This window comes from Ranitomeya imitator, chromosome 8 (genome assembly GCF_032444005.1).
Source record: "Ranitomeya imitator isolate aRanImi1 chromosome 8, aRanImi1.pri, whole genome shotgun sequence".
Classification (NCBI taxonomy): Eukaryota; Metazoa; Chordata; class Amphibia; order Anura; family Dendrobatidae; genus Ranitomeya; species Ranitomeya imitator.
Genome location: NC_091289.1, coordinates 144,645,234 through 144,659,940, shown reverse-complemented (window position 1 = coordinate 144,659,940; position 14,707 = coordinate 144,645,234). Strand labels below are relative to the sequence as shown.

Here is a 14,707-nt window from a genome sequence, read left to right as displayed (position 1 = left end):
AGAAGATAGCAAAGCATTTTCAAGTTGCTCTTTTCCTGAGTTCAAAATGTAATTAAGAAATGGCAGTTAACAGGAACAGTGGAGGTCAAGATAAGGCCTGGAAGACCAAACAAAATTTCAGTTAGAGCTGATCGTAGGATTGCTAGAGAGGCAAATCTGAACCCCCACTGGACTGTAAAAAAAACCTTCACAAAGTTCTAGCAGACTCTGGAGTTGTGGTACATTGTTCAGAGACATCTGCACAAATATTGCCTTCATGGAAGAGTCATCAGAAGAAAACCTCTCCTGTGTCCTCACCATAAAATTCAGTCAGAAGTATGCAAAAGAACATCTAAACAAGCCTGATGCATTTTGGAAACAAGTCCTGTGGACCGATGAAGTTAAAATTGAAAAATAAAACTCTTTGGTCACAATGATCAAAGGTATGTGTGGAGAAGAAAATGCCCAGCACTTTAGGAAAAAAAAAAACCTATCTTGCCAACCATTAAGCACGGGGGTGGATAAATCATGCTTTGAGGCTGGGTTGCAGCCAATGGCATGGGGAACATTTCACGGGTAGAGAGAAGAATGTATTCAATGAAATGTCAACAAATTCTTGATGCAAACATAACACCATCTGTAAAAAAAAGCTGAAGTTGAAAAGAGGATGGATCTTACAAATGGATAATGATCCTAGATGCACATCAAAATCCACAATAGACTACCTCAAAAGACGTAAACTCAAGGTCTTACAATGGCCCTCACAGTCCCCTGATCTAAACATCATTGGAATCTGTGAATAAACCTCAAAATAGCAGGGTTTTTTCCCCCTTTTCCCTAAAATACAAAGGAAATGTGTCATCCTTAACTTTAGCCCTCATTTTCAACTTGCTTAACTGATCACAATAACGGTCATCATGACCAGGGGTGCCCAACACTTTTACATGCCACTGTACATGTATAATTAGGACATAAAATGTTTATTATACAGACACATATACATAGGAGAGCGCACACACAGATGCTGTAAAGGCAGGAGTCTGTATTTTTGCATTATAAGACACCATCACTTTTCGCTTGTACTATTTTCAGGACTATGAACTACAGGAAAGTCAAATGTTAACCGGTCATATTTTATATACGACATCTTAGTAACTGGCTTATGTGACGTGTAGCTGATGAACTTCGATTATACAGCGAACGCCAATTTCCCCCAAGTATTGGTATACAAATATAATCAATAGGTCAATGCCATTCCTGATCTCAAGGGAGAAATGAACCCACAAGTTTCCAGTACAAAATGAACGGTTAACCGGGTTGTACAGAAATAAAAAAAAAAAGAAAAAAAAAAAAGTCATCATAAATTAAATTCATAAATACCTTTAATTTGTAAATCACACTCGTTTTGTCCAGGGAGGTAAACAATATAGTACATTAACTTCATAGCGACCATGTCGCATAAAATTACGTCTTCTGGTCGGCAGCGAGTGTACAGAGCAGGCTCAGCAACTGAGCCTACACCATACTCAGCAGATGCAGCTTGTGTTACACAGCATCTGCCTGTAGCAGCAGAGAACAGAGCTAGGTCCGATCGCTGCTGTTTAACCATTTAATTGCAGCTGTCAATCACAGACAGTGAGAATTAAATGGCTAGGTTGCCACTGCGTGCACGCCCAATGACCGTCCCACAAAAATAAAAGAGCCTTTTTGATTTTGTAACAAATTCATTGAACCACGTGTCTCATTTTGAAGAATTTGGAGATAAAAACAAAACATAGCAAAAGACAAAAAAAAAAAAAAAAAAGACTTGAGCCTTGGGCTACATTCCCATGATAACATTTTGTCAGTTTTTGACGCTGCCGGTTTCTGCACCATTTCCACACCCATTAAGTAAAATAGGTGCGGTAACTTTTAACTCACTAAAAACTCAACATGGGAATATAGCCTTTAAAAAAAAAATTACAAATCAATCAGGCATTTTTGGGGGGCATTTTTTTCAATATTTTTAGTTGCTTTCTATGCAGTAAGATGTCACTTTACGGTGCATTATTAAACACACTGCATACAAAGCCTTTTTGGGGGTGGGGGCTTATGTGTTCATGTGGCACGTTTATACATTTTAACTTTATTTAATGCCGCCAAGCACAGCAGTTTCTTGCCTTACTTTGAGTGTGACATAAAAAATGTTGTAAAATCATAAAAGACGGAGATAAAACTTACACTTTCTATTAACGCTTCTAAAAAGCAATGTAAGTGTGTACACAGGTGGATTCAGCTGTGGAGGATGTGAATTTGCTGCAGACAGAACCAAATCTGCAGCGTATACATCAGAATTCCTAAATTCTCGCTCACAATGCTGCAGCAGATCTGTCAACCCTAAAAGTGTAGTAAGGGATTAGATTTTTAATTAGGATCAGTGTCCGTCACTGCTACAATATCGCCATTGTCGGGAATAAATGACACAGCCCATAGACCAGGGAAGCATTTTTTTTTTCTGGATAAAGCGTTTTTTTTTTTTTGTGCTTTTTTTTTATTTTTTATAAATTCCAGCCCTGTTGCCCTTTAAATTCTAGATCCATTCCTGCTGACCCAATGGACTACGGCGACATGGCGCACAGCATTGAAATCGCAGCGACACGCTGTAACACTAGACGCAATGGTTTCCTATGGTGACACATTGTGAGATGCGCCACAAAGTCGCGAATGTTAACAAAGGTGCTGGTCTTTCTGTAGCAGGACACAAGTCGTACACCACTCGCTTTCCATAGTGGTCAATGCAAGTCGCAAAAATGGTTTTCTTGTGCGACATGTCATAGTGTATCCTAGCCAATTACAGAATGGATTTTTTTTTCTCATTGAACAAATCTACATTCTTTTTTCTTCTCGTTCCTGAAACTTAATGAAAAAAGTGACACCATTACAATGAGAATGTATTCCCATTCCTAGAGCCACAGTTAGCTGTAATAGCTAAAGGGAGTCTGCCACCACCTTTCTGCTATGTAATCTGAGAGCAGCATGATGCAGAGACCCTGATTCCAGTCACTTACTGGGCCACACGCTGTCATTTTAGTTTTCTCTGCTGCAGATCCAGCAGAGCTCAGAATGCTGAGCCCTGTATAACCCTACCCACACCACTGATTGGCAGCTAAACATGATGCTGCCAATCAGTGGTGGCAGAGTGGTTATACAGAGTAGCTGGCGAGGAGGAAGGAGACACTTAGTCCTGTAGTGAATCTCCTGCTGACAAAACACTCATTGTAATGAAACAGCACCACACAGCCTAGTAAGTGACATTACTGGAATCAGGATGTCTCCATACCATGATGCTTTCACATTACATAGCAAAAACCTGCTGACAAATTCACTTTAAAGAGTAACAATTTTCTTTTTATTATTCTTCAGTCATTAGAAGTTATGGATTTTTGTAATACTTCATTATTTTATTTTCCTTCCCTTCCCTCCAAACACTATGTTGTAGCGGTGTTTTGATGAACAGGTCATGCTCCTTTAGAAGCTGCTTCCAACTGCTGCTCAGCAAGATCCACACACCATCTTAAAACAATCATAGTAGGGATTTTCTCATGTCTGAGCAGCAACGCTGGGAGCAAAGCAGCTCCGGCAGGGGAAGTCTGTACAAAGCAGATGAAAGCAGCTTCTAAAGCAGCATGAACCAGGAATTGACACAGCATTGCAGTATAGTGTTTGAATAAACTTATATTAATTCAGGTTTTTTTTAATATCCTCTGGTAATAATGGTGCAGACTATGCATCGTTTTGTACATGTGATAATTTATGCATACTGTAAATATAACTTAACTAAAAACATTCATACAAATGTACAGAAATTTACGCTAGTCACATAAGACTTGAATGGATTAGGACTGGTGAAAACTACTAGTCACTGATCACCATTGCCACATGAAGACCTACACTACACAGAGTTTTGATTGATTCGGGAGGTCAGTATGTTGCTAACTATGGCCTAACGTGTGTGATAAAATTGCCAAATAATGGGATCAATAAAGGAGACCAGCTACATTATTTAAAGGGTTGGCCCACACAAAGAAAAAACAAAGAAAAACTGTCCACATAACTGTTTGATCGCTGTCCGATAGAAGACAATGCTTGGCTATCTCCGCCAGTCCCAAAAAGATTTAAAGGGGTTGACCAGCACACCAAGACAACCACTTCATAAATCCTAAATTCCCCACGTAAATTAAACATACCCTATACTCATGTCACATACCAGCGCCGGGTCTCCCGAGGCTTGCGTGACATTGGCTGCAGGGCTTATATGGCGTAATAATCAAAAGCCGCTATTGAGCTGCTGCGCTCATTTTCCCTGGACCAGCGGAATAAGTGGGAACGCAGCAGCACAATAGCGGCAACTGACTGGTTGCAGGGCTCATGTAGCGTAACAATGTCATGAGAGCCTCGGGAGATCCGGTGCCAATAATGCTGGAAGGGGGCCGATACAGGATCTGAGTAGAAGGCGTTGTCAGACTGGTGGCCAAAACCCTTTAATAAAGTGATTACATGGCCTGTCCTTTTAAAAAAAAAAAAGGGGCCAGGAGACCTCTATTCTGGACCTTCAGTAATCAGGCACCTTAACACCTATCCCATTCTTTGTGGCCTGAGCCCTATAAAATCATGAGATCCATATCTGGATAACTCTCCTGCCTTACTCAATATGTCAAGTGCATTGATGGACATTTTGTTATCCCCCCCCCCCATCGATAGGTGATGGCGCTATACACAGTACAATAAACCTTTTTGTTTTGTTCTCTGGCAAAGCCTTTGAGATGAGAGTGTAGCCGACCTACAGAACCTCATGGATATAACACACACCGTATCGTAAAAATAGGTTTTTTGACGTGGGCACCTTATTACATCCCAACCACACGTGGCACAGACCATCTGCAGGAACATAAATTGCTGGAAATTTGCCGCCAGGTTGTCCATGAAGCATGTCATGTAATACTATTGTTTTTTTTTACATAATCGATAGTGTACTGCTTTTTGACCCACAATATTTCCATGTCATACACAAACTATACAATTTTTGCTACATCTTCACAAGGCAATTGCTGCTTGAGAGTAGGCTAGTCGTGGCCAGGACCAGTTTAGGTGGTAGCAATCAGTGCAGCAGGTTTAGAGGCACAAGGAGACACTAGTGCATGTGGCGGAACGGCGCGTGTACAGCAGCATCTTACAATGTTTGGAACAGGCTGATTCGAGAAGCGTCTTTTGGGAGCGTCCGATGGCGGCTGAAAACCTTCTCTTTGATAGCAATCGTTACTGCGTCTTGCTGTAAAATCTCATATTTGCCAGGCCATGAAAAAGGAGTTTTAGACATGCCTAAACCCACTGTACTGATCCCATTTCTGACATCAGCGACCATGACCTAAGTCCGTGGATCTTCAACGATCTAAATCGGGTCCATATAACATGCAGGTAAACTTCTTCACCCCGACGTTTGGTGCTACCAGGAGTGATATTCCATGATGTGCCAATTTCAGAGCTTCCCAAAAGATACAAGAATCATTCTTCACCTACTGAATCTGTCAAAAACTAACACCTTCCAAAATGGGGGTACGAAGACCCTCAGAATCCATGTAAAAATTGGGAAGACAAAATCTTGAAAGTTTTCCGGGATATATTGATTGGAACCAAACTCAGATTAGTGAGGGAGCTTATTTTCTGTAAGAACGTATCCCTTAGTGTCCTCCTGGTGGAAACACCGACCACAAGGGGGTATATCCCGTTCTCGTAAGGGAAGTCTCTGGCAGTGTTCATGAACAGAGGCTTTGTCAGATCAGGAAGGCTACCAGATGTGCGATTCACAGTGTGTCATTTTGATGACGCCAACTCCACCGCCTAACCGCCGGTAGTTCATGCCTCCGTACAGCCTGCAAGGAAAGAAGCAGGTCGTTACTCTTCAAAGTTCACTTACACCAAACTTGGAAGATAATTCCAGAATTACATGGCACCTCTTCAATCGAATGACCCTTTCTAAGATGTCCATATATGTTGGGCTACACGACGTCTTTGGTTACGACACAGGTCGCTCGGTATCACAGCTACATTGCGGCATAGTGCAGGTGAATGGGGTGGCATTGGGACCTGCTGGGCACTGTAACAAGTTGTGGTAAAAAATTGGACTTTTTTCAACTCATTTGTTGCGGTTGCAGCACCTTGCGACACCATTCACCTGCAGTTCACCAAGGAGAGCGAAGCAGTCCATTCCTCTCCAACGCTCATGTTGGAAGGTAATTCTGGCAATACATGGCACCCCCCACCCTTCAATCACATTACCCCTTCTAAAATGTTCACATACCTCAGGCTTGGACTAGATGGTGACTTTGGCTGAGACACAGGTTGTGCGGCCAGAGATACTCTTGTGCCCAAGCAAAATCGCGACATAATACAAGAGGGGTCGCATTGCAACCTGCTGAGTACCGTAAAAAGTACGCTGCAAAAAGTTGGATTTTTCAGGATTTCTCGAGCTTCCATCACCTTGCGACTCCATTCACCTGCAATTTAGCTGTGGCACCGAGCGATCATTGGTCACAAAGTCATCTAGCCCCAGCCATATTGAGACAACCCCGTGACAGATCTGGTTACAATCCAGTATTTGTCATATATATTTTGCAGATTCCAGCAGAAGACGAACAAAAAAGCATCTGTGTATAAGTATTGTTATATAAGAGCACTGCAGCCACAGTGTAGGAAACTGGGTGGCATCAGAAGAGGGTGATGTGGCCAGAGGATATAAAGAAACTTTTGGACTCAATGGAAATTAATTCATTTTTTTGTGGTCTATCTAGCATGATATTGCAGTATCCATACTGTCCGGTAGATGTCACCCCATAAAAGCTACAGCTCATGAATAGCGAGTGCAGACGTAAAGGAGGGTGCTGGGTATGGGGTTAAGACTAGTGATGAGCGAACGTGCTCGGATAACGTCTTATCCGAGCATCTGGGAGCGCTTGTATATTATGTTCGAGTTTTTGCGGCTGCATGATTTGCCGCTGTTAGATTCCCTAACAAACAGGCAATCCCGCATGTGTTCAGGCTGTCTAACAGCCACAAATCATGCAGCCGCAGGGACTAGAACATAATATACGAGCACGCCCAAGATACTCGGATAAGACACTATCGGAGCACGGTCGCTCATCACTAGTTAAGACGTCTATACGTGGTGGGCCAGACATCATTCTGGAATAACTAGTTATTGGGTCTATAAATCAGCGTATTCATGCGGGACCTTTGTGGCAACCTCTGTCGTGCCAGCTGCTGCAGATTTCAGCATGCCAATGGGCTGCCAAAGCCTAACAGCCCGGCGTATGTGAGAACCACGCTGTGATGAAATACGCTGGGTGCATTGGAAACCTTTGGACCGTCAGATGGCTACACTGGGAAACGCTCTACATGTGAAGCTCTATAGCGGTCCCATTATTACACTTCCTATCGGCTGGTGGTGGCGCACACTGTGCTTGGGGGGTTGCCAGCTATATACGTGTTGTATGTAGCTGCTAATACTGGTACTGCGATGTACATGGTGGCATTACTTGTACTGGGTTTGGCCAGATGAGTTTTAATGTGTGAAAAGCCGCATTAATTGACCAATAAAGTAGCCACATACACTGTACTGCAGATAGCGGCATTAATCATTAGCAGCAAGTGGCATTATTGGACACTGAATGGCAAAATTAAAGGGGTTGTCTCAAATTCATTTATGGGTAAATTGCAAAAATCAATCAACATCTTATTAATAATCCTCCCTGTTATCAAGAATAAATAGATTTTTAATCGTATAGGATACAGCTCATTGCCTAGGTTACCAGCCACCTTATACTCTCAGAATGGCCAGTTATACTTTACAACCTGCTCATGGTGATCTTCTGCTGGCCAGATGGCTGGATCAGGTAGCCTCAGTGCCTTGCACTTCTCCCATGCTGTGGAGGTAAAGTCACATTTGCTGGTCGCCTTTGAGGGAGCACAGATCGGACCACCAGTGTGACCGTGCCGCGGGTCTGAACTGTCAAATCTTCAGGAGCGCAACCAGGAAGCCAGAGGCTGGGTGTAGTGAACTCATGAAGATTTATCTTGTGGATACCCCTTTAACTGAGTAATAATTGTATGGGGTGTAATAACGAAGCACAATACTGGGGTATTAAGTAGTAGGCATTGTATGGCGGTATTAATTAAGAAAAACCTAAACGAGGGGGGAGAATTTGTTTCCAGCTCCTAAGTTTGGGTCCCCTTTGATTTCTATGGGGTTCAGGTTCAAGTTCAGGTACAAAAACCAAACTTTGGACTAAAGTTCAGTCGAACTTGAACTTCTATGGGTCCGCTCCTCCTACAACTGATAGAAGGTTCATAGTGTCACAATGTCGCCATCATTTCAATAGTTGGCTCAATGGCTTGTGTCTGTCCTTCCTAGTGAACTCTACAGACTGGTTTATTGCAATCTCCATTTCAGCACACAGAGATGAAATATGACTGAATATTTGATATAACTGGATGCGTGTAAGCCCGTCAGACAAGTGGCAGATGACGAGCGGACCCAGGGCGACTGCACAAACCCAATAATAAAATAAGGAATGGTAACGCATACCTCCAGGTATTAGCATCGGGGTCAAATACTTCAATCGTCTTTAAGTACGTTGTTCCGTCAAATCCTCCTACTGCCATCAGCTGTCCATTCACCACCGCGAGACCCACCTGCAGCACAAGCAACACACGACGGACTTCATCAATACTGGTCGGATCCCATGTTTAGTCCTTTAATTCTGACTCCCAACATCCTGCACTAAGAAAACGGAGCTCACTGTGCGGAGCTGGCGACAGTCCGAGACGTGACGGACGAACTGGACAATGACGAAAATGAGGCTCATGTATCTGACGCACACTCAGGAGGTATCGGGGGGATACTGGACATCACATTAGGGCACACAAATCACTTCTCCCTGGGTGGTCAGCTCATGATTAAATATTAACCCCTTGCAGGAACAACCAATTTCCGTTTCAGTTTTTTTTCACACCGATCTTCTAAGAGCCATCACTAGCATCGCCATAGGGGGATAGCTGTATTTTGTTATGGCTTCATATAGTAATTTATCATTTATATAATAGTGCATTAAAATAAGAGAAATAAATGAGTGTGGTAGAATGTAAAGAAAATGCGTTCTTGTCCGGTACAGGGTCCTGGGGGCCATACATGACAGAATCGCTGTGTTATGCCGTTCCCCTTAGGCTACGTGCACACTTTGCGGATTCCACTGCGGAATTTTCCGCAGCGGAATTCCAAAATCCGCAGTGAAAACCCGTCGCGGTTTTTACTGCGGTTTCTTATGCGGATTTTCATCTGCATTTTCCTATTGGAGCAGGTGAAAATCCGCAGAAAAGAAGTGACATGCTGCAGAATGTAATCCGCTGCGTTTCCGCGCGTTTTTTTCCGCAGCATGTGCACAGCGTTTTTTGTTTCCCATAGGTTTACATTGTACTGTAAACTCAGGGGAAACTGCTGCGGATCCGCAGCAGTCAAATCCGCTGCGGATCCGCAGCAAAATCCGCAAAGTGTGCACATAGCCTAACACACCCTACAGCGGACATTCACTGATGTCGTGAGACTGATATTACAAAGAAAAAAACAGGACGAAAAATCAGAAAACATTAACACAATTTATACACACACAGTGGAAAAATAAGTATTTGACACACTGCCGATTTGCAAGTTTTCCCACCTACAAAGAATGGAGAGGGCTGTAATTACATTTCAACTGTGAGACAGAATCTAAAAATAAAATACAGAAAATCACATTGTATGATTTTTAAATAATTAAATTGCATTTTATTGCATGAAATAAGTATTTGATCACCTACCAACCAGCAAGAATTCTGGCCTTCACAGACCTGTTAGTTTTTGTTTAAGAAGCCCCCTACCCTGCACTCATTACCTGTATTAATTGCACCTGTTGGAACTTGTTAATTGTATAAAAGACACCTGTCCACACACTCAATCACACTCCAACCTCTCCACCATGGCCAAGACCAAAGAATTGTCTAAGGACACCTGGGACAATATTGTAGACCTGCCCAAGACTGGGTTGAGCTACAGGACAATAGGCAAGCAGCTTGGTGAGAAGGCAACAACTGTTGGCACAAATATTAGAAACTGGAAGAAGCACAAGATGACGGTCATCTTCCTCGGTCTGGGGCTCCATGCAAGATCTTCCCTTGTGGGGTAAGGATGATTCTGAGACAGGTCAGAAATCAGCCAAGAACTACAAGGGAGGACCTGGTCAATGACTTGAAGAGAGCTGGGACCACAGTCTCTAAAATTACCATTAGTACACACTACGCTGTCATGGTATTAAATCCTGCAGGCACACACGGTCCTGCTGCTCACACCAGCACATGTCCAGGCTCGTTTGAAGTTCGCTAATGACCATCTGGATGATCCAGAGGAGGAATGGGAGAAGGTAATGTGGTCAGATGAGACCAAAGTAGAACTCCACTCGCCATGTTTGGAGGAAGCAGGATGGGTACAACCCTACAGACACAGTCTCAACTGTGGAGCATGGTGAGGAAACATCATACTTTGGGGGTGTTTTTCTGCAAAGGGGACATGAGGACTGCAACATATTGAAGGGAGGATGGATGGAGTCATGTATCGAGAGATTTTGGCCAACAACCTCATTCCCTAATAGGAGAACTGAAGATGGGTCAATGCTGGGTCTTCCAGCATGACAATGACCCGAAACACACAGCTAGAGTGTCTCCATAAGAAGCATTTCAAGGTCGTGGGGTGGCCTAGACAGTCTCCAGACATGAACCCAATAGAAAATCTTTGGAGGAAGCTAAAACTCAATGTTGCCCAGCGATGAAACCTGGTAGATCTGGAGAAGATGTGTATGGAGGAGTGGGCCAAAATCCCTGCTGCAGTGTGTGCTAACTTGGTCAAGAACTATGGGAAACATCTGACCTCTGTAATTGCAACAAAGGTTTCTGTAGCAAATATTAAGCTCTATTTTTCTAGTGTATCAAATACTTATTTCATGCAATAAAATGCTAATTAATTATGTTTAAATCATACAATGTGATTTTCTGGTTTTTATTTTTAGATTCTGTCTCTCACAGGTGAAGTGTACCGATGATAAACATTACAGACTACTCCATTCATTGTAGGTGGCAAAACATGCAAAATTAGAAGTGTGTCAAATACTTATTTCAGCCATTGTACATGTGGTGTGAGTAAAAATATATTGCATATACACATACACTATATATTATATTTATATTTTTAAGTAAACAAGTCCGTACCCCGCTCCGACGTGAAGTCATGGCAACTACTGGCGACCACTGATTGGTCCGGGGATTGTACCGCTCGGCGCTGCTCAGCTCCGTGGTGTCATCTCGCCCACCTACTGCATAGATCATGTCCTGGTACACCGCACAGCCCAGGTGTTTCCGCCGGGTGCCCATTGGTGCTATTGTGTGCCAACGGTTTTCCTGAGGATTGTACCGCTCAACTGAAACGGGAAAACACAAAACTGTGACTCCACCTCTGTGCACCCGCCTTACAGAACATTTACAAGCAGGTAGATCTGATTTGCAATTTACTGCAATAATCGCTGGTGCTCCGCTCATTACACAAGAGTCAGGATGGATCATCTATATCCACCAGTCATGGCACGAGGTAACGTATACAGCAGATTTATACCCAAGTGTCGTGTAAAACAGTAACACCATCTATATTATACAGTACGCGGTCCTATTTACCACAACATATGATAAGGACGTGTTTACAGAGCTCGCTGACACATTCATTGTTAATTCATTCTGCTATGTACAGTGATACACAGAGGCTGTAGGAAATATGCTAACAACTGATAAAACCTGATTGCAAAAATGCTTTCTGGCCAAAATTACATGCATTTAAGTAAAACAAAATTCCCCCTAAAGGTGTGCATATGTTTTACTCCCATGTAAAAGACCCCAAAGCAGCTTTGCATTATATCACATGGTGAAGAGGTTGTGCTGACCAAATCCAAAAACAACAACAACAACCATAACTGTAAATGACGCATCTCTGGCTCTAAAATAAATATGGAACCCGACTTAATTTTAGAAAATAGGAGAATAGAATTTATTAAAGATCCGATATAAAGTGAACGAAAATGTTGCATTATAGACCATGGTTAAAATAAAATTATAAAATATTTATATATATATATATATATATATATATATATATATATATATATATATATATATATATATATATATATATATATATATATATATATATATATATATATATATATATATATATATATATATAGCTCAAAAAAATAAAGGGAACACAAGCAACAGAATATAACTCCAAATAAGTCAAACTTCTGTGAAATCAAACTGTCCACTTAGGAAGCAACACTGATTGACAATCAATTTCACATGTTGTTGTGCAAATGGAATAGACAACAGATGGAAATTATTGGCAATTATCAAGACTCACTCAAAGGAGAGGTTCTGCGGGTGGGGACCACAGACCACATCTCAGTACCAATGCTTTCTGGCTGATGTTTTGGTCACTTTTGAATGTTGGTTGTGCTTTCAAACTCGTGGTAGAATGAGACTGACTCTACAACCCACACAAGTGACTCAGGTAGTGCAGCTCATCCAGGATGGCACATCAATGCGAGCTGTGGCAAGAAGGTTTGCTGTGTCTGTCAGCGTAGTGTCCAGAGGCTGGAGGCACTACCAGGAGACAGGCCAGTACACCAGGAGACATGGAGGGGGGCCGTAGGAAGGCAACAACCCAGCAGCAGGACCGCTACCTCAGCCTTTGTGCAAGGAGGAACAGGAGGAGCACTGCCAGTGGCCTGCAAAATGACCTCCAGCAGGCCACAAATGTGCATGCGTCTGTACAAACGGTTAGAAACCGACACCATGAGGATGGTTTGAGTGCCCGACGTCCACAGATGGGGGTTGTGCTCACAGCCCAACACTGTGCATGACGCTTGGCATTTGCCACAGAACACCAGGATTGGCAAATTCGCCACTGGCGCCTTGTGCTCTTCACAGATGAAAGGAGGTTCACACTGAGCACATGTGACAGAGTCTGGAGATGCCGTTGAGAGCCATCTGCTGCCTGCAACATCCTTCAGCATGACCAGTTTGTCAGTGGGTCAGTAATGGTGTGGAGTGGCATTTCTTTAGAGGGCTGCACAGCCCTCATTGTGCTCGCCAGAGGTAGCCTGACTGCCATTAGGTTAGGTACCGAGATGATAACCTCAGACCCCTTGTGAGACCATATGCTGGTGCGGTTGGCCCTGGGTTCCTCCTAATGCAGGACAATGCCAGACCTCATGTGGCTGGAGTGTGTCAGCAGTTCCTGCAAGATGAAGGCATTGAAGTTATGGACTGGTCCACCCGTTCACCAGACATGAATCCGATTGAACACATCTGGGACATCATGTCTCGCACCATCCACCAACTTCACGTTGCACCACAGACTGTCCAGGAGTTGGCGGATGCTTTAGTCCAGGTCTGGGAGGAAATCCCTCAGGAGACCATCCGCCGCCACATCAGGAGCATGCCCAAGCGTTGTAGGGAGGTCATGCAGGCACGTGGAGGCCAGACACACTATTGAGCATCATTTCCTTGTTTTGAGGCATTTCCACTGAAGTTGGATCAGCCTGTAACTTGATTTTGAGTATCGTTCCAAATCCAGGCCTCACAAGTCTACTGTCACATAGAGCAACTACAGACTTGTAGCTGATGACAAGACAATCCCTTTCTACACCAAATGTTTTATTTTTTTTATGCAATGTAACAGTACCCTAAACCCACTGCAGGTAAAGACAATTGGCATGAGCTGCTTTGAGTAAGAGATGCACACAATCACTTCACTACATATCACTTTCCTCATTCAACAGAGATCAATCATCAATTTAAAAGGAATCTGTCAGCAGGTTTTTGATATGTAATATGAGAGCAACATGAAGTAGGGCCATAGAGCCTGATTACAGTGAGGTGTCACTTACTGGGCTGCATACTGCAGTTTTGAGAGAATCCCTGTTTTCTCTGCTGTAGATGTAGCAGTGCTCTGAATGTGGAGCTGTGAATATCCCCGCCCACACCCGATTGGTAGCTTCCTGTGTACACTGTCAGAAAGCTGCCAATCAGTGGTGGGGGTGAGCATGCACAGATCAACTGGACTGCCTGGCACAGGACACCTAGTCCTCTGGTGCTAATCTGCTTATAAAAATAGAATTATTCTTACCGTTAATTCGGTTTCTAGGAACCTTCCACGACAGCGGTACTGGAGGATGTCTCCCCGCCCTAATGGGGGACAGGAAACACAAAGAGGTTAAATACCCTCCCCTTCCTGCCACCTCCAGTGTTTTTTCTGGACACAGTAGTATGTATAGTTACCACTTAAGTGCAGGAATCATCCAATAAAATTATCAGATAGGGAGGGAAATTAGTGCTGTCGTGGAAGGTTCCTAGAAACCGAATTAACGGTAAGAATAATTCTATTTTCTCCAGTCACCTTCCACGACAGCGGTACTGGAGTAGTACCAACAAGTAATTTCTAGGGGGGGACAACCGCTTGCAGAACTGTTCTGCCGAAAGTTAAATCCCGGTTGAAATCAAGCCTGTAGTGCCTGGTGAACGTATGGACTGATGACCAGGTGGCAGCTCTGCAAATCTGCTC

General features: G+C 43.2%; 1 protein-coding gene across 2 annotated transcripts in view; it reads right to left on the bottom strand.

The window, feature by feature from the left end:
* Positions 1 to 3,748: 3,748 nt before the first annotated feature.
* Positions 3,749 to 14,707, bottom strand: part of KLHL20 (kelch like family member 20) — a 53,260-nt gene continuing 42,301 nt past the window's right edge. For both annotated transcript variants that reach the window (XM_069737499.1, XM_069737501.1), the window contains 3 exons: positions 11,308 to 11,516; positions 8,600 to 8,706; positions 3,749 to 5,888 (listed from right to left, as the gene is read on the bottom strand). In XM_069737499.1, coding sequence (XP_069593600.1) covers positions 5,804 to 5,888; positions 8,600 to 8,706; positions 11,308 to 11,516 — 401 coding nt within the window. In that variant the 3' untranslated portion in view covers positions 3,749 to 5,803. The remainder of the gene's footprint in view (positions 5,889 to 8,599; positions 8,707 to 11,307; positions 11,517 to 14,707) is intronic.